The 21,075-nt window shown below is 36.8% G+C and overlaps 1 protein-coding gene across 1 annotated transcript; it reads right to left on the reverse strand.

Moving 5' to 3' along the window:
- Window positions 1-249: 249 nt before the first annotated feature.
- LOC133097947 (hsc70-interacting protein-like) lies at window positions 250-1,379 on the reverse strand. The gene is given in 1 exon segment (XM_061200474.1): window positions 250-1,379. A coding segment is annotated over 1 exon segment (1,110 nt). The 5' UTR covers window positions 1,369-1,379; the 3' UTR covers window positions 250-258.
- Window positions 1,380-21,075: the final 19,696 nt, after the last annotated feature.

Raw genomic sequence — 21,075 nt, forward strand, 5'->3', positions numbered from 1 at the left:
TTTTAAATATTTTTAAGGTTTAAAAATTGTTTAAAAATTTTAATTTCTAGTAAGAAAACATTATCTGAATGAATACCCTAATTGCAAACCACTGTAAAATGTTTCAGCTGCATTTGGGGCAGAGGGGTAGGGATTATCTTCAAAGCACCCCAGCTTTCTTCGTGAGAAAGTCAGAGGTACACTGGTTTGTATTGCGACATCCATCAGGTGATCTAAGTTGCTTTACCTTCAGCAGGGGCTTTATTTGTCAGAAGGGCATTATGCTTGACCTCCAAATTTGGCCGACAATTTACTGATGAGATTCACAACCTTTGGGTTGCTCTGATATTTTGACATACTTGCCGGGTTCTGAGCCACATCCTGGAAGCCCACCATAACTTCAGGATCCTGCATGGCTGCAAGAACCTCTGGATCACTAAGAATTTCATTGAGCCCAGGCATTCCTGCCATTCCAGGCATGCCCCCTCCCATTCCAGGCATTCCTCCAGGAAAATTACCAGGCATTCCGGCAGGAAAGCCACCTGGAAAAGAGCCATACTGAGCTCCTGATTGTCGTCTGGCTTCTTCCTCACTCTGGGCTCTCTCATGTTCTTCCTGAGCCTTCTTGACCCTTTCTGTTCTTTCTTTGATCTCTCTCTCTTCACATTTTCGCTCATACTTTCTCCTATGTTCAGCAATTTTCTGGGCCCTTGGTTGAACTTCTTTCAGCATTGCACTAGCATCTTCATCATAATCCAGCTTACAGGCAAGGGCAAGATCATGGGCAGCTTCTTCCCAATGGCCCAAAAGTCTGTGTGCTTTCCTTCGCTACTTGTATGGCTGAGCAGAATCGGGATTTACTTCAATAGCTCTGTCACAGTCTCGGATGGCAGCATTTGGCGTCTGTAATTTGATGAAGACATTTGCTCTCTTGGCATACAGAATGGCCAAACGAGGATTTCGCTTGATGGCATCTGTGAACAAGTCAGTGGCTTTCTGTAGTTCACCATCATTTAGGGCATCAGTGGCAGCCACTTTTTTATCATTTGCCTGATCCATCATCTCCTCAGTTATCCCTACATTTTCATCTCCCATTTCTTGAGGGGCATCAGTGTCTGGTTCAATCACACCTTCATTGTCAATTTCTAGATCACTTTCCTCACTTGATGGTTCCTCTGTCTTTATGTTTTCCTCCGCCTTCTTAGTATCTGTTTTTTCTTCCTTGGTGTTTTCTTCCAATTTAGTTTTAGGAGTAGCAGGTGGTATTTTACCCCCCATGGTCTCCACCCACTCCCTCAGGAAGCCCATTTCCTCGGTGTGCAGAACGCTCGGGTCCTGCTTGCACATTTTCCCGAAGGCTCGAAGCTCGATCACTTTGCAGGGGTCCATGGTCCGGAGGCGGCGGGCGCAGCGGAGGCTGCGGCCGGATCCCTGGCCCCGGCGCTAGCTTAGTGTGACCACGTAAGGGGGGGCGGGTGCTGCGAGGCAGAACAGACTAGAACCTCCTATAGTTTTCATTTATTGAAGTACCTTTTTGTTTTTTTTTCTAATATCTTCTATTTCCCTCCTCTTTGTATTCATTTTCCTCTGAATTCTCAAGCATAATGATCATAGTTGTCTTAAAGTTTCTGCCTACTAATTCCACATCTCTGTAATTTCTAGATTTGTTACTATAGACTGATTTTCCTCCTGGTTATTGGTTATATTTCCTCTTCTTTATACATGTGTAGTGATTTTTTTTTTTTTTGGATTCTGAACATTGTAAATTTTATGTTATTTGAGTGCTGAATTTTGTTGTCCTTCAAAACGTGTTTGTTGAGCTTTGTTCTGGTAATCATTTAGGTTATTGGCAGATAAATTTGATTCTTTCAAGGGTTATTTTTTAAGACTTTATTAAGGCATGTCTAGAGTAGTCTTCACTTGATGGCTAGCTAAGACCACACCTGAGGGTTGAGTCTTCCGTGGTCTCTACTGAATGCTTTTTCTATTTAATAAGGACTTTCTACCCTGGCTATTGTGAACTCAAAATATTTCCAGTGATGTGTGAACTCTGGAGTTGTTCTGCTTGCAGCTCCCTGGCAGTTGTTCTCCCCTAAGAAGCTGTTCTTTGCACACTTGTAGAATTTCACCCTATGAATGTACAGACTGATATTTAGCCAAACGATAAAGGGGGCCCTGTGAATATTTCCGAAGCCTTTTATCTTTCTCTCTCCATTACTCTTCCCCGCATACTCAAGCTCCCTCAGACTCCTTGAACTCGGAATGGGCTCCTCTACCCAGTGAGATTGCTAGAGTCTTTGGGGTTCCCTCTTTCTGCATTGAGTTTGGGAAATTACCTCCAGGCAGAACTCCTAGGACTCATAGGATTCACCTTTATTAGTTTCCCATACCTCAGCTATCACAGTCCTGTGCTTCCTGTTGTTTAATATCTGAGAAGTATTGTTTTATATATTTTGCTCAACTATCTAGTTGATTATGGCCTGACAGTAAGTCCAAACTTTGTTTCTTCCTAATGGCTAAAAGCAGAAGTCCAAATTTTCATGTTTATCCAAGGTTATACACGCACAGAGATTAAAGAGTCAATTTTCCAATGTTTTTATAGAGCAGAACAAAACAATAGCAGTCCCCTGTCCTTGACCCCAGTGCTCACTCCCAAAGACAATCACTTCGAAATCTTTCTGTTGATTGTTTTCATATTTACTTCCATTTTGCTTATGTTGCTGTTTCTTGAGACTTTTGTTTTTAATATTGAATTTTTACTGGAGAATACAGAGATTTGGCTCTTTATTACATTCTTCAGCTTTACTCCATACATAAAACTTTCCCATCACTCCATCTTCCCAAGATCATTATACCATAATTTTGGTTGGATAAATATTCAGTGTTTATACTATTTTCGCTTGTGAGTGTTTTTTATAGCTGGACCATATAACAGACTATGATTATTTTTATTTCTTGCACACATTTTTGGTTCCCTGGAGTTGATAACTTACTTGTTTTTTTATCTCCAAAACCTCCTCTAGTTGTATATTTACCCTCTTATTATGTTTGAACACTTCAGGTATTCTAGCTCTATCTTATTGAAGAAGTTTCTAGAGCCTAGTGCCTTGTGACCTGCTTTTACTTGGTCTTGTTGTCATCCAAGTCCTCTGTACATTTTTCCTGACATCTCCCTTTACCATCATCCTAGAGATTACATTTCCCTGTCTATTGGTTTAGATTCCCTCTTTCCTGTATCCCGTGTTCTCATTCTTCTTGGTTTACTACCTCATTTTTGGTGGATCAAATCCTCTGGTAACTACTTGAGAAAAGATATGTGAGAAATTTTTTTGTTTTGTTTTGTTATGTGTTTGCTTTTTGTGAAGTTGTATGCCCTTATTTTACCTGCATATTTGATCAGTAGTTTTGCAGGTTATATTTTTATAAATACTTTTTATTTGACTCAGAATATTTCTTCACTTTCTTGTTTGTTAAGAATTTTTTCACAAAAGGTGTTAAATTTTATCAAATGCCTTTTCTACTTCTGGTTATAGGAAATTTTTTTCCTCAGAACTTGGAAAGTTTTGCTTCATTTTCTTCTAGCTTTCTAGTGTTGTTGTGATATTTGATCTTCTGCATGTGATCTATTTCTTTTTCTCTCCAGAAGCTTTTAGGATTTTTTCAAATCCCTAGCGTTCTAAAATTTCATGATGACATATCTTCATATGTTTTAGCACTGCTTTTCCAGGTAAGAAAAAGTTGAGGTTGTGATGTATTACATAAAAGGTATCTGATACAGTGTGGGTCTTTTTGCTTCCATCATGCTGAGCTTTTCATGAGCCCTTTTAGTCTAGAAAATGATGTTGAGTTTAGGAAAAATTTCTCAAATTACTTTTTGAATGATTCCCTCTCCTCATTTTCTCTGTTTTCCCTTTCTGTAACACCTGTTAAGCAGATTTTGGATTATCTGGATTCTTCCTGAAGTCTTATGTTTTCTCCATTATTTCCATACTATGTCGTATTGCCTGACTTTTTGGAGAGATTTTCTCAGCCCCACCTTCTGAGTCTTTCTATTTCTTCATTTCTACTCTCATCTAAATTTCCAAAGAAATTTTATTGTTGTTGTTTCTGAATATATGTATGTATGTATACACACACACACACACACACACACACACACACACATTCCTGATTTTATTCAATGCTTACAGCATTTGTCTTCAAATCCTCTGGATATCAATTATAGCTCATGTGTTGTTTTCTAGGTTTTCTTCTTCATAAAAATAGTCTTTGTTTCCTCTATGTTTATCTTTTTCTTGTTAGTTTTGACCTCTGTATTTGTATTGGCATTGCTCTCCAGCTGTTTGCTAATTATATGTAAGAATGGTACTCTGAAAAGCTGATTGAAAGCTCTCTGTGCATGGGTGAAATATTTAATTAAAAGAGCTTTCAACATCATCTCAAAGACTTTTCTTCTTGGCTGGTCAAATTCCTTAGAGAAAACTCTTTTAATCTTTGACCTGAAGGGTATATGACGGGCTGCCAGTGCTCAGGAATCCAAATGGGGCAAAAGGCTGAGAGCAGAACATTTAATATGCAAACTTTTACACATCTTTTTTTTCGGGTTAAGTATAAAGTAGAAGAGTACGTGCCATGTTGGTGATAGGGATGTTGATGGCTTTAGACATAATATAAAGGAGGTAGGAAGGCTTCATTCAAGAGGCAGGTGGATCTACCTAACCAGAATAGGAATTAATTAAGGTGGTTCTTGCTTTTGCTTCTTAGCTTATCTTTAGGTCTTCGGTGGTAGGAACTCCGGGGAGTCGTTTAGATGCAGTAAGTTGGAATATAGTGGCAGCTCCAATGAGCATATTTTAGGGTATAACTTGGGTTCCCCAAATTTCAAGATCATATTTCATACATAATATATATTTCAAATATGTGTATATATTAACCAGGTTTCTTCTGGTGACAGAAACACATTGCAAACTACTTTAAGCCAAAAAAAAAAATTCTATTGACCAATGTAATTGACAAGTTCAATGATAGAATGGATCAGGTATGATAAGATCTAGATGCTCAGGTAATGTCATCAGGAATTTCTTTCTCTTTATCTCTTGGTTCTGCTTTACTCTATATATTGGTTTGATTTTTTAGTGGGTTTCTCCACATGGTGGACATTATGAGCATCAATTCAAGTTTTATGTGGCTGGTACAACTTTCCATATCAGATTAGAGAAACTTCCTTCTTAGCACCCATGTTTAGGAAGCATCTGAGAGGAACTCTGCTGGCCTGCTTTGTGGACCAGTCATGATGGACAGAGAATGATTGACTGCATGTTAATCACATGGGAAGAAGGGCTTGAGTCTGGTGCCTTAGATCACTCAGTCAATCTGATAGGCTTAATCACCTGGGATAAGAGAAGAGCAGTTTCTCAGTGAAAAGGAGCCCTGGGAAGGGAGAGTCAAGAAGTGTTGTTACAGTCCTGAAATTACTCATTTTAGCTTAATTCATGCCAATCAACAGTTAAACATGGCTATTCCTTGAATTTCAGGTTGTACATAGAGTCACCACAGACTTTAGATATGGGTAAAAGAATGGAGAGTTGCAGTTAGGGATGTTACACATCTTAAGATATGAGTTAGTCCATCTTTTAGGTATTTTCCATCATCAAAGACCCCACTCTTGAGAATATGTTATTTCCTTGGGGACCCAGCTCCTATCATGACCACCAACAAATCTGGAACTCATAATAATAATGTGCTAATGAAGAGGGTGATTCTTTCTAGGTATTTCTGTTAATGGTTCCTAGGAGTCTTCACACTTTTTTTTTTTTTTGCTGTAGATTCAGAAGCATAGGGAATTGTACTTACTAAAGTTCAATCTGTAAGACCTTGGTAGCCTGAGAGGAAGAACCAAATCTTCTGAATCCTGTGTCATGTTGGGAGGAAAAAATAATACTCAGGGAGAGAGGAATGCAAGTGACCCAAAGTCCAGGCAAAAGACCGAGGCCTTGAGACCTCTAAGAGTTGAAAGGGTAGGGAAAACTTCAAGGCCCCAGGACAATGAAAACCTTGATAACTGTTGTAGCTTTTCAGATTGAGGGTTTTTAGGTGGTTCAGGTACATGTGAAAGAATGAAAGTGAGAGAGAGAGAGACGCAATGGTTGTGAAAACATGGCTTGGAAGGCAGCCCAGTGGTATGGGCAGTTAAATCTTGGGTATTTAAGTGGGTATTAAACACTGCCTAGGCGTCATCTGTTTATTTAGTAGTGACCATCTTGAGCAATGTGTTGAAAAGGTTTCAGAAGCTGCAGGAAAGAGGGCTGTAATTAGTTCAAAAGATCAGCCAGGGGTTTGAGAATGGTAGCAGATGTACAAGCCCAGTAATTCTTTCAATGGCATTTGGTAGAATGGTCTAAGGAAATGTCCAGAACTCAAACCTAAACACAAATATTTAGACTGATGAATGGAACAGGAAATCAGAATTATAAAATGCTTTAATCTGTCAAGTACTATAGGAATTAAACTGAGAAACACATTGGTGGATTCCTCAAGACTGTTGGTTGGAGGTGGGGTTTGGGGGAATCCATGGATAAAATACATTGAAAAAATTATGTCGATGACTTCAAAAATCACTTGTGAGTTTTTTGGGGAGGAATTTGTGCTTAGTAACCAAACAAATGCAAGGACTATTAGAGCAGACTGCTAATTAGCAATCAGCCATTGCCTAATCTTAGTGTACTTGTCAGTTTCCGTTGCCACTCAATTTAAGGATGCTACTTTGTATACAAAATAACACAAAGTTTCCAAGCACCTCTGAAAGTGTTTTCCTTCATTCAGAAATCAAATATTTATTGAGCATCCACTACATGCCAGATGTGCTAGGCTCTGGGATATGACTGGTTATGATACACTTCCTCTCTATGTGGAGTTACAAATGTAATAAATGCCAACATAAGTCAATAGCCACAGAGCTGTAAGAACAGAGAGGAAGGAGAGATTCATCCTGCCTAAAGATTTGGGGAATACTTCACAAAGGAGGTAACATTTGAGATAGGCTTTTAAGGGCTGACTAAATGCTGTTGGCTCCGTAATTCCCCAGATTCACCTGTGTGCTTTATTTTTAAATTTTTTCTAAAAATTTGAGATCCTTTATAGATCAGGTATAACAAGGAGCTAAACAAAGGAAGACTGGGATAAAAAAAAGAGAGAGAGAGAGAATTTACCTATTGTAGTTTAGAGGAATGTTGAACATCAAAGGAAGAGCTATAAAGCTTTGAGTAAATGGTATGATCTAATTATATATTGAGTAGTGACAGATCCTCTTTTTTTTATTATTGTAGTAAGAACACAATATGAGATCTACCCTCTTGACACATTTTTAAGTGTACAATACAGTATTGTTACCTATAAGCACAATGTTGTACAGCAGATCTCTAGAATTTACTCATTTGGCATATCTAAAACTTTATACCCTTTGTAAAGCAACTCTCCCTTTTCCCCTCCCCCCACCCAGACCTTGGCAACCACCATTCTACTCTCTGTTTCTATGAGTTTAACTATTTTTAGATACCTCATAAAAGTGGAATCATGTGATATTTGTTTTTCTGTGACTGATTTATTTCACTTAGCATACTGTCCTCCAGGTTCACCCATGTTGTTGCATATGGCTTGACTGCCTTCTTTTTTTTTAAGGCTGAATGATATTCTATTTTACAAATATACCACATTTCCTTTATCCAGTCATCCATTAATGAACTTTTAAGATGTTTTCATAGCTTGGCTATTGTGACTAATGGGACAACAAACATGGAGTATATATATCTCTTAGAGATCCTGATTTCAATTCTTTTGAATATGTACCCAGAAATGAGATTGCTGGATCACATGTTTGTTCTATTCTTAATTTCTTGAGAAACCGCCATACTGTTTTCCAAAGTGGCTGCACCATTTTGCCTTCCCACCAACAATGTACAAGGGTTTCAATTTATCCACATCGTCACCAACACTTTTTTTTTTTTAATAATGGCCATCCTAATGGGTGTTAAGTGATATCTCATTATGGTTTTGATCTTCATTTCTCTGTTGATTAGTGGTGCTGAGAATCTTTTCATATCCCTGTTGGCCATTTATATGTCTTCTTTGGAGAAATGTCTATTTAAGTTTTTTGCCTATTTTTTGATTGGGATATTTGTTTTTTGTTTTTTTTGTTTTGCTATTGAGGTGTAGGAGTTCCTTGTAAATCTTGGATATTAACTCTTTATGAAATATATGGTTTGCAAATATTTTCTCCCATTCTATCAGTTGCCTTTTCACTCTGTTGATTATTTCCTTTAATTACAAAGGCTTTTTAATTTAATGTAGTCCCACTTGTCATTTTTGTGTTTGTTGCTTGTGCTTTTGATGTCATGTCCTACATGCACTTTAATTTAATTGCCAAATATTTATTACATATTTACTAAGTACAATCCAGAGACCAAATGAAGACCTGGAGGCGGTAGAAGCAAACCCATGTTTCTCAATAAAAAGATAATCTTATAGTCCTTATGTAAATTTGGATTCCAAAGGAAATGACCATTTTTGTTGAGAGGCTATATAGCAAAGTGATAAAAAGTGCAATTCTGGAGCCAATCTGCCTAGATTTAGTATATCTTAGACAATTTACTGTGTCTCAATTTTTTCATCTATAATATGGGATGATAATAGTATCTATATTCCAGGGTTATTGTGAGGATGAAATGAGTTAATGCATGCTAAAATCTATATTCCTTGGCACATAACTTAATAAATGTTAGCTAATATTATTATTCTTTTTTGAAGACCAATAACTAAACTATATTAATATATTTATTCAGGCTCTATTTTATCAGGTGTGATAAATTTCCAGACCCTTGTAACTTTAGGCATCCTGGTTAATCAGATGTGAGGCCTGAGTGGGGGCATATGGTGTCTCACAGATGATGAGGTTTGCTTATTTATCAGTAAAGAAAATCTAATTTAAATGTTTTCTTAATGCACCAGATGCTTTCTTTGACCACCAACGGCAATCTTCTCTCATATGTATTCTTTTTTTAAAAAAAAATATTGAGGTCTAGTTAACATATAGCAAAATGCACAGCTCTTAAGTATACAACTTAACGATTGGTTTTTCTAACATATATGTATACCCATGTAACCATCATCCAGGTCAAGATACAGAATATTTCTATAACCCTAGAAGGTTCCAAGGCTATGCTTAACTCATGTTTTTATAAACACTGATTGTTGGGCCACCAAGGAGCTTGCTTTCTCTTGGTTTTCATCTCAAGACTCTCACCGTGCTGCTTTAGATGACATCCCCTGTCCCACCAAAACTTTCCATCTCATGGCCCCTTCACTTAGGACATACCTGCCTCTTGGTTAATAAATAAATCAATTAGGTTTATTTCATGTTAAATGTTAAAATGTTAAAAACTAGATGTTAGATGTTAAAATGTTAGAATGTTAAAAACTAACACTTAAGTTACTATTTTTCCTTAGATAATATTTTAAATAAAACCTTTCATGTTTTAATTCCCAGAAGTGATTGATGGTAGGAATTTTAGCTATTACTGTGGTATTGTTTTGGTATTGTTTTTGCACCAGAGGTCTGTAATACTTCTAAAATTATGTCAAGTTTGTGGTCCTGTACACTACTGGCATCAATCAGACTGACTCAGCTGGCACAGTGGGATCTGGGATCTAAAGGTGGGGGTCAGCAGATTTTTTCTGTGAAGGGCCAGATTGCAGAGCTTTTTTTGGTTTTGTGTGCTATACAGTTCCTGTCAAGACTTCTCTGTCATGACTAATCAACTGCTGTTACAGGGCAAAAAGGAACCACAGGCAAGAGTATAGAGTTGGGAATGGCTGTGTTCCAATAAAACTTTATTCAAAAAAACAGACAGTGGGCCATATTTGGCCTGAAGACTGTAGTTTGCCCACTCCTTGTCTGGGTCTGGCTTCATAGCAGGTCTGTGACTTAAACTTTGTTTTTTTCATCAGTAAATAAGGATACTGCTGCCATCTCAACTAACTTGTAAATATGAGAAGAAAGGATCAAGTTAGATAATTTTCATAAAACTGCCTAGTACCAGAGTAATTGGTTAATAATAATACACAAACGTTGAGGCTTAACCAACTAATATTGGGCCTCCTGGAAAACTATCACCTTTGTTTCTTTTCTTCTATCCCTCCACCCCATTCCCTACCTGTTAATCCCTGTTCACAATCCCTCCCCCAACACACACAAATACCACATCCTTGGAACTCTATTTTCACCTGCTCCAGCTACACCCTAGGGCCCCCTTTTCCCATGCACACCCAACTGGCTTAATTTTTGCATGCTCCCTCTCAGCTGTTCCTCTTCAGATTAGACCACTAGTGGCAGAAAAAAATAACATGACTGGCCCAACTTTCTTTCTAAAAGGAATGATTTGTAGACAAATGACTTGTTCCAAGATGCCTTGAGCATCTCACAAGAAAAGTCTAAAACAAAAGAGAAGTCTAAAAATTCAAGTGGAGTTTGTGATTCTAAGTACGTTAAATTACTTCTGAGACTTTCAATTCTAGCCCAAATAACAACTCAGCTCTGGGAAACTAGGAGAAGTTTGGACTTAGAGGATGCCATGTGAAGCTACTTGCACACATAGAGTTGCATTTACAGGGCACACAGGCAGGTAGACTAGGGAGAAAGGCTGAGTCTAGACCCAGTGTATCACCTGCCATTGCTAAAATGTACAAATTAAAAGAAATAGTGGGTTTGTGGCAGTGGTATGCTGGTAAACCAGCTCCCTTAGGGAAAGCAAGAAAGCAAGCCAGCACTGTTTGTAGCACTTATCAATTTCCATGGTGTAAATACTCCCACCAGGGATCAATCTGCCAATCTATCAAGCTACCAGTGGCTTCACAGCCAGCTCACAAAATTGCTGAATGTTTCACCATCAGTTGTTCCTGCCAGTGCTGGCACATCACTGGCTCCACGGCTTCAAATATCAGGCAGGTTAGGTAAGATAAAAGTGTTTACCTCTAATAGTCTTTAGAGGAATGAAATCTTCCCAGTTTTCTAACTCAGGTGAGGTAAGTTCACAGGAAGAAACTTTTCTCCATTTTTTGATCCTTGGTCCTAAGAAACTGCATGGATATTAAGCTCTTCCTCCGAATGCAATAGTATAACTAGTTAACAATTTATTTCATCTACACACACACACACACAAACACACACAGCTTACTGTATTCTTCATGAGCTAATGACTGTTTTCTCTCCCAAGTTATGCACTCCACACTCTTTGTGCATGTTAGGAGGATTTTTGACAGAAATCTCAGTCCTTGCTTTTTTCAAAGTGTAGTCCTCGGATAAGCGGCATCACATCACCTGAGAGCATAATGGAAAGCAAAATTTCAAGTTGCACTCCTGATGTAGTGAATCAGCTTTTAAACCAGATTTGAAAATGCATTAAAGTTTGGAAAGTGCTCTGTGCTCTATTCAGTTTACACTTAGGAGCTAGACAAAAACCCTGATGAAACTTGCTGTTTACCAGACCACAACAATTAGGCTTGTTTCTTTGTAGTGATGATTTGAAAAATTCTATATAGATTTATTTTCATTTAAGATATAAAAATATTCAGAATAGGTCTTCATGTTTCCTTTTTAAAACATGAAACTGTCCTTTGCAGAATCATGGCAGTGTACTCTTAGGTAACTACCCAAAATAAGGCAAATTGGAGAGACATTCTTGTCTTGGTTCAGCCTTCCCTGTCAGCCTTTTGTTCATCACTTAATTACATGCTGTGATAGAAAGTATAGTGCCCCTCCCCCAAGATGGCCGTGAACCAATCCCCAAACCCTGTGAGTATGTAACCTTGCATGGCAAAGGAACTTTACAGATGGAATTAATTAAGTATTGTGAGACACGAGAGTACCCAGGTGTGCCCGGTGAGGTCACAAGGTTCTTAAAAGGGAAAGAGGAAGGCAGGAGAGTCAGAAGAGCTGTGACCACGGAAGCAGAGGTCGGAGTTGCCCAACCACAAACCAAGGAATGTAGTCTCTAGAAGTGGGACGATAGAAAAATAATAACAATTCTCCCCTAGAGAACCTCCAGAACGTCCATGAGCCTGCCAACATCTTGATTTCAGCCCAGTGAAATCCATTTCAGAGTTCTGACCTCCAGGACAGTAAGACAACAAATTGTGTTAAATCCTAAATGTGTGGTAATTTTCTACAGCTGCGATAAAACCCCCAAACCCATGCCTGTCTCCCCAATTAGACTGTGAACATTTCAAGAGCATGATTATATGCTCTACATTTTGGTTAACTGCAGTACCTAACCAGTAGGTTCTTCATAAAGGTTTGGAGAAGAAAATGAGTGAACGGGGTAGTAATCCAGTCTCCTGTAGTGCAGCTAAACCTAATCTCACTCTTTTACTGCAAAAACTAGTCGTTTTCCACTACTCTTAGGATAAACAAAACGCTTATCATGACTGCAAGGCCTGCATGCCCACTGGGCTAGCCTGGTCCCAGCACTCACTCCCAGCTACACTGGCTATTTTTCACGTTTAAATTCCTCCCCTCCCCCTCCAGCTCCCCATGTATGTGATTAAACCCTATTTCTTCCTTCAGAACTCCCTCAAACATCACTTCCTCCAGGGAGCTCATCCTTTACTTTATAGATTGAATTCCTTTTTTTTTTTTTAGCACTTCCATTTGTAACTATAAAAAGGTATCTTTCCAACACGAGATTCTAAGCTCTATGAGAGCAGAGACCATTTCCATTGTATACTTCAGTGCCTGGCATAGAGCAGGGATCCAGTAATTATATGTTGAGTGAAAGTTTTTGAATAAAAATTAGTCATTGCATGTGTAAAAGAGAAAATGCTTTAGTGATGAGTCTCTCACTGTGTTAAGAAAAACAAATTCAGAAGTCTCTATACTACACAGCACTGTTGTTAGATTTCAGTCTCTGACCCCAATTTAGAGTCTTCTCCATTGAGCTACTGCTCACATTTAATGGTAGTTGATATTTGTCTGATAGAGCTGTTAAATCAGCACCACCACCACCACCCGCTTCCGTGCCCCTCCTCCCCTCCTCCTCTCCCTCTCCTGCTTGCCCCTCCTCCCCTACACCTATACCTACACACCACTACCTGGAGTTTTTTCTTTCAGAGGCTTATCAAGTGGTACAGAGCCTGATATATGAAACCCTGAGACATTACCAGGAAGTTCTGCCGTGGGGGCATGAACTCTAAATTGACTGTGTCAGGTGAGGCACTGAGAAAGTCAAGTTCCCGCAAACTTCAGTCTATCAAGGAGCTCTAACTTCTCAGTCAAAATCAATTATGTTGGAGTGACCTTCAGTTCCCCTTAATATTAAGTGTTCTTCAAATTCAAATATAGCGCTTTTCCTTGAGGAAGCTGGACATCAGGTCCTCCTGGGCTGCCAGGAGGAAGAAAGGGTATGACAAATCCCAAAGACTTACACAAGTTGTGAACGTTAAAGTAGTATTTCCATCATTTAATGCTGTAATCTAATAGATGCATGAGTATGGGCTCAGAGAGTTTAAACCATATAATAAAAACTGTGCTTGAATATCCCAACCTACATTCCAAGCAGCCTTATGGCTTTGGTCAAGCAAAAGCAAATATTCATCTGCTACCCCATAAAGGTCTTGAACCCTCAAAAGAAGATAGACAAGACTCCTGCACTGACCATCTGCTGAGCAAGAGCTTTAAGTAGTTACCTTCTCTTAAGGTGAAAGAGCTCATGTAAGTGATTTTTTTTTTTGGTAGGGCTTCAGTCTACTAAAGATTCTGATCTTATTTACCAAATGCTTAATTGGGCGATAAAGTACACAGTCTGTTTAAAGTCTATCAGTGTTCTGCACACAGTAGGGAAATAGAGAGTGGTTTTAACCAATTTCTTATCATTATAAGTGCCCATTAGCACTCATTAATGTAAGTTAATTTGTTTTTTTACCATTCCCACCTGGTTGAAAATCTTACTCTTCCAGCCAGGATATTTTGAATGGTGCTTTAGCTCTTAGCAATGGTTAGATATAGAAAACAGAATTCCATTCTTAGTGAACTAAGTGCATAAAGGAGAGAATTCCATTCTTAGTGAACTAAGTGCATAAAGGAAAGATTGCACTAGTCTGAAGTTAATCAGTAGATGAAAGAACAAATCTTAAACAATAAGGATAAAATTAAAATCAAGAAAATGAATTCTTCTAGTCTTAAACTTGAATTTCACCTTTAAAAGAATGGGCCCCCAGATGTTTCTGAATATTTGGAACAAGAAATGCTCAATAAGTAACACCTACAAATGATATTTAGTTTTCTAAGACTGGGATCTTGAACTTGAAGCTACAAAGAAGCTGATTGTGTGTGCCATTAGCCTTCCCTAACTAACCCAGCTGTAAGCAAAAGAGAGAAATTTTCAGAGAAACTTTCTCAAAGTTGAGCAGTGAAGAAAAATAAATACATTTGCTTGTGCATTATAATAATGCTATTCATAGGTGTGTACTTAGCAAAATATTGAAGGGCAATTTGCCAGTAGCTATTAGAATTTAAAATTTCATTTCTAAGATTTCTAAAGAATGATTTGCACAAGTATATAAAAATATATAAGCGTGTTTGGCTTTGTAAAACACTAATAACCTAATTGTCTAATAAGAAATCTATTAACTGCTCAACATCACTAATCATCAGGGAAATGCAAATCAAAACCACAATGAGATGTCACCTCACACCTGTCAGAATGGCTATCATCAAAAAGAACACAACAAATAACAAATGTCGGTGAGGGTGTGGAGAAAAGGAAAATAGAAACCCTTGTACACTGCTGGTGGGAATGTAAATTGGTGCACAGCCACTGTGGAAAACAGTATGGAGTTTTCTCAAACTAAAAATAGAACTACCATGTGACCAGCAGTTCCACTCCTAGGTATATATCCAAAAATAACAAACACTAATCCAAAAAGATACATGCACCCCAGTGTTCATAGCAGCACTATTTACAATTCCCAAGATATGGAATCAAACTGTCCATCAACAGATGAATGGATAAAGAACATGTGGTATATATACACACATTGTATGTAATATACGTACACACAATGGATTACTACTCAGCCATAAAAAAGAACAAAGTTCTACCATTTGCAGCAACATGGATGGACTTGGAGGGCATTATGCCAAGTGAAATAAGTCAGACGTAGAAAGACAAATACTGTGTGATGTCACTTATGTGCGCAATCTAAAAGATACAACAAACTACTGAATATAACAAAAAAAACAGACACAGATATAGAGAACAAACTAGGGGTTACCAGTGGGGAGAGAGGGGAGGGGCAATATATGGGTGGGGGAGTGGGAGATACAAAATACTGGATGTAAGGTAGGCTCAAGGATGTATTACACAACACAGGGAATATAGTCAATATTTTGGAAATAACTGTAAGTGAAAAGTAATCTTTAAAAACTATATAAAAAATAGCTACTGTTAAAAATTTTGGCATCTATCCTTCCAACAAATTATATACATAGCATCATATTACATACATATGCAAATTATATATATAACATTTGAAAAATTTTAAATCTATTAAGTAAATTACAGTACATCAAGAGCTGTTTGGAAAGAAAGTTATTAACACAAATAATATCCATGCTACATTGTGCTGTGATAAAACAGGTTGTATAACAGTATTATGTATGTGTTTATGCATTAAAGTCTAGAATGATTTGACAAACTATTAACAGTGGATATATCTAGAAAATGAAATTGGGGAGAGAGGCAATATTTTCACTTTCTATTTTATATACTTCTATATCCCTTAGGTTTATTTTTAATTTTATTTTACTGCCAATATAAGTATAAATGTCTTTTACACTATTTGCATATGGGCATATGTTTTCAATTCTTTTGTGCAAATACCTGAGAGTAGAATTGGGGGGTATTACATTCCCATCAGTAATATTCAAATGTGATGCTATTTGATGCTATTGTTAGTGGTACATACTGTTTTTTCACTTCTGTTTCCAATTGTGGGCTGCTAGTATGTAAAAGTACAATTGATTATTGTAAATTGGTCTGGCTAAACTCATTTATTGTAGTGGCTCTTTGTATGTTCCTTAGAATTTTCTGTCTACATGATCATGTTGTCTAGGAATAAATACAGTTTACTACTTCCCTTCTAATCTCTGTGCTTTTTATTTTTTCTTGCCTTATTGCCTGGCTGGGACCATTTATACAATGTTAAATATAAGAGATAGAAAGGTATGTTCCTGTCTGGTTTCCAGTCGTAGGGGGAAAGCAACTTAGTATTTTGCCGTTAAGTATGATATTAACTGTAGGCTCTTTATGGATGCTATTTATCAGGTTGAGGAAATTCCCTTCTATTCCCACCTCTGAGAGTTTTTATCATGCGTGGGTATTAAGTTTGGTCGAATACGTTTTCCATACCTACTAAAATTATTATATGGTGTTTTATTACCCTTTTAATATAATGAAATACATTGATTTTTGAATGATAAACCAAACTTGCATTCTTGAAATGCAACTTAATTTTTATATATTGCTGGATTCAGAATATATGTTGCTGGATTCAATGTTTTTACCTCCCCCCCCAAGTTTCATTAAAATATAATTGACATATAACATCATATTTAAGGTATACAAAATAATTTGATATGTACATATTATGAAATGGTTACCACAATTTAGTTAAAATCCATCATCTCACATTTTTATATTTTTTTGATGATGAGAACTTTTAAGATTTACTCTCCTAGCAACTTTCAAATATACGATACAGTACTGGTAACTAGTCATCATGCTGCACATTACATCCCCAGAACTTGTTTTTCTGATTATACTCCATTACAGATTATTACAAGATACTGAATATAAATCCTTGTGCTATACAGTAAATCCTTGTTACTTATCTATTTGATGTATAGTAGTTTGTATCTGTTAATACCATACTCCTAATTTGTCCCTCCACCCCTCTCTTGCCCCTTTGGTAACCACAGGTTTCTTTTTTATGTCTGTGTCTGTTTCTGTTTAGTTGTATAGACTCATTTGTATTTTTTAGATTCCACCTTTAAGTGATATCATATAATATTTGTCTTTCCTGTCTGACTTACTTCACTTCTTATGATATTCTCTAGTCCATCCATGTTGCTGCAAATGGCAATATTTCATTGCTTTTTATGGCTGGGGAATATTCTATTGTGTGTGTGGAATCTTCTTAAGCAAATTGTCTGTTGATGGGCACTTGGGTTGTTTCCATTTCTTGGCTATTGTAAATAGTGATACTATGAACATTGGGGTGCATCTTTTCGAATTAGAGTTTTAATTTTTTTCTGGATATGTACCCAGGAGTGGGATTGTTGGATCATCTGGTAGGTCTAGTTTTTTAAGGGACCTCCATACTGTTTTCCATAGTGACTGCACCAATTTACATTCCCACCAACAGTGTAGGAGGGTTCCCTTTCCTCCATGCCCTCTCTAGCATTTATTATTTATAGACGTTTTGATAGTCATTCTGACAGGTGTGGAGTGAGAACTCATTGTGGTTTTGATTGGCATTTCTCTAATAATTAGTGATGTTTCACACCTTTTCATGTGCCTGTTGGCCATCTGTAGATCTTCTATGGAATAAATGTTTATTTAGGTCTTCTGCCCATCTTTTGATTGGGTTGTTTGTTTTTTCGATATTGAGCTATATGAGCTGTTTTCATATTTTGGAGATTAATCCCTTGTCGCATCATTTGCAAATATTTTCTTCCATTTAATAAGAAGTCGTCTTTTCATTTTGTTGATGGTTTCCTTTGCTGTGCAAAAGCTTTTAAGTTTGATTAGGGCACATTTGTTTATTTTTGCTTTTATTTCTTATGCCTTGGGAGACTGATCTAAGAAAATATTGGTATGAATTATGTCAGAGAATGTTTTGCCTATGTTCTAGGAGTTTTAGGCTATCATATCTTATACATCTTATATTTAGGTCTTTAAACCATGTTGAGTTTATTTTTGTATACGGTGTGAGCGTATGAGGGAATATTTTACTTTTACTGATTTAAATGTAGCTGTCCAGCTTTCCCAGCACCACTTGTTGAAGAGACTGTCTTTTCTCCATTGTATATTCTTGCCTCCTTTGTCATAGATTAATTGACTGTAGGTACGTGGGTTTATTTCTGGGCTCTCTATTCTGTTCCATTGATCTATATAACTGTTTTGTGCCAATATTGCACTGTTTTGATTAATTTCCTTCATCAATGTTCAATAGTTTTCAGAGAATAGGTCTTTCACCTACTTGGTTAAGGTTATTCCTAGGCATTTTATCTTTTTAATGCAATTTAAACAGGATTATTATTTTTTTTACTTTCTCTTTCTGGTAATTCATTATCAGTGTAAAGAAATGCAACAGATTTCTGTATATTAATCTTATACCCTGCTACCTTGCTGATCATTTATTAGTTCTAATAGCTTTTGTGTGGAGACTTTAGGGTTCTCTATATACAGTATCATGTCATCTTCAAACAGTGACAGTTTTACTTCTTCCTTTCCAATTGGGATTCCTTTATTTCTTGTCTGATTGCTGTGGCTAGGACTTCCAATAGTATGTTGAATAGAAATGGTGAGTGAACATCCTTGTCTTGTTCCTGAATTTAGCAGGAAGGCATTCAGCTTTTCACCATTGAGTATTATGTTGGCTGTAGGTCTGTCATAAATAGCTTTTATTATGCTGAGATATGTTCCCCTATACCCATTTTTATCATGAATGGTTGTTGAATTTTGTCAAATGCTTTTTCTGCATTGAGATGATCATGTGGTTTTTGTCTGTCCTATTGTTAATGTGGTGTTATCACATTGATTTTTTTTTTGCATATATTGAGCCATACTGGTCACTGTGGAATGAATCCAACTTGATCATGGTGTATGATCCTTTTTATGTACTGTTGGATTTGGTTTGCTGATATTTTGTTGAGGATTTTTACATCCATATTCATCAAAGATATTGGCCTGTAATTTTCTTTTTTTGTAGTGTCTTTGTCTGCTTTTGGTATCAGGGTGATGGTGGCCTCATACAATGAGTTTGGCACTGTTTCTCCTCTTCAGTCACTTGGAATAGTTTGAGAAGAATAGGTATAATTTCTTCTTTGTATGTTTGGTAAATTCCCCAGTGAAACCATCTACTTCTGGACTTTTGTTTGCAGGGAGCTCTTTAATTACAGATTATTTTTCACTTCTAGGGATCAGTCTGTGCAAATTGTCTGTTTCTTCTTGACCCAGTCTTGACAGGCTGTATGTTTCTAGAAGGTTGTCCATTTCTTCTAGGTTGTCCAATTTGTTGGCATATAACCGTTCATAATATTCTCACAATTTTTCTGTGGTATCTGTTGTTACTTCTCTTTTATTTCTCATTTTGTTTATTTGTGTCCTCTCTCTTTTCTTGGTGAGCCTGGCTAGAGATCTGTCAATTTTTTTTATCTTTTCAGAAAACCAGCTCTTGGTTTTTATTGATCTTTTCTATTGGTTTTTATCTCTATTTTACTTATTTCCTCTCTGATCATTATTTCCTTACTTCTGCTGACTTTTGGTTTTGGTTGTTATTCTTTTTCTGATTCTTTTAGATGGCAGGTTAGATTGTTTATTTGTAATTTTTCTTGCTTCTTGAGGAAGGCATGTATCACTATGAACCTCTTTCTTAGAATTGCTTTTGCTGCATCCCATAGATTTTGGAAATTTGTGTTTTCATTTTCATTTGTCTTTATTTTCTGATTTCTTCTTTGGTTTTGTCATTTCTAGTAGCATGTTGTTTAGTCTCCATGTGTTCTTATTTTTCTTTGGTTAATTTCTAGTTTCAAACCATTGTGGTCAGAAAAGATGCTTGAAATAATTTTTATCCTCTTAAATTTGTTGAGGTTTGTTTGAACAATGAATGTTCCATGCGCGCTTGAAAAGAATTTGTATTCTTTGGGGGTGGGGAGAAATGTACTGTCCTGTAGATGTCAATTAAGTCCAACTGTCTCATGTGTTATTGAAGATTTCTGTTGACTTATTGATTTTCTGTCTTGATAATCTGTCCATTGTTGTCAGTGGGGTGTAAAGTCTCCTATTATTGTATCAATAGTATTGTTAATTTCTCCCTTTATGTCTGTTAGTATTTTATGTATTTAGGTGTTCCTATCGTGGGTGCATGTGTTAACAAATGTAATCCTCTTATCACTATATAATGCCCTTCTTTATCTGTCTTTGTGGCCTTTGTTTTAGAGTCTATTTTGTCTGAGATGAGTATGCTATCCCTGCTTTCCTTGTCATTTCCGTTTGCATGAAATATCATTTTCCATGCCCTCAATTTCAGGCTGTGTCTTTCACCCTGAAGGGAGTCACCTGTAGGCAGCATATTGCAGGTTTTTGGTTTTTTAATCCAATATGCCACTCTGTCTTTTGATCAGAGCATTTAGTCCATTGACATTTAAAGTAATTATTTATAGGTTTGTACTTATTGCCATTTTAATCCTTGTTTCCTAGTTGTTTTTGTAGTTCATTGTTCATTACTTTTTATGTTTTTCCCATTTTGGTTTGATTTTCTTTTGTAGTATGATTGGGTTCCTTTCTTTGTGATTTTTGTGAATCTGTTGTATGTTTTTGATTTGTGGTTACCATGTAGGTCAAGTATGTTAACCCATAACTATATCTGCTTGCTTTAAACTGATAGTCATACAAGTTCAAACACGTTCTAAAAGATCTACATTCTTATATCCCCTTTCCCCACGTTTTGTGATTTTGATATCTTATTTTGCAACTTCATGCTTATCTTTTTACTGTTTATTGTAGTTATAGTTATTTATACAATTTTTAAAATCTATGTATTGGCTTATTCAAGTGATCTTCAATCCTCTCATATATTTCCTTTGCTATTGTGATTTTCTCTTTCCTATAGATTCTTGCCTCTTTTCCATTTAGAGAAGACCCTTCAATATTTCTTTTAGGGTAGGTTTAGTATTGCTGAATTCTTTTAGTTTTTGCTTGTCTGAGAAGTTCTTTCTCTCCTAAGTGATAATCTTGCTGGGTAGAGTATCCTAGGTTGCAGGTT

Source organism: Eubalaena glacialis, chromosome 1, assembly GCF_028564815.1.
Source record: "Eubalaena glacialis isolate mEubGla1 chromosome 1, mEubGla1.1.hap2.+ XY, whole genome shotgun sequence".
NCBI classification, from domain to species: domain Eukaryota; kingdom Metazoa; phylum Chordata; class Mammalia; order Artiodactyla; family Balaenidae; genus Eubalaena; species Eubalaena glacialis.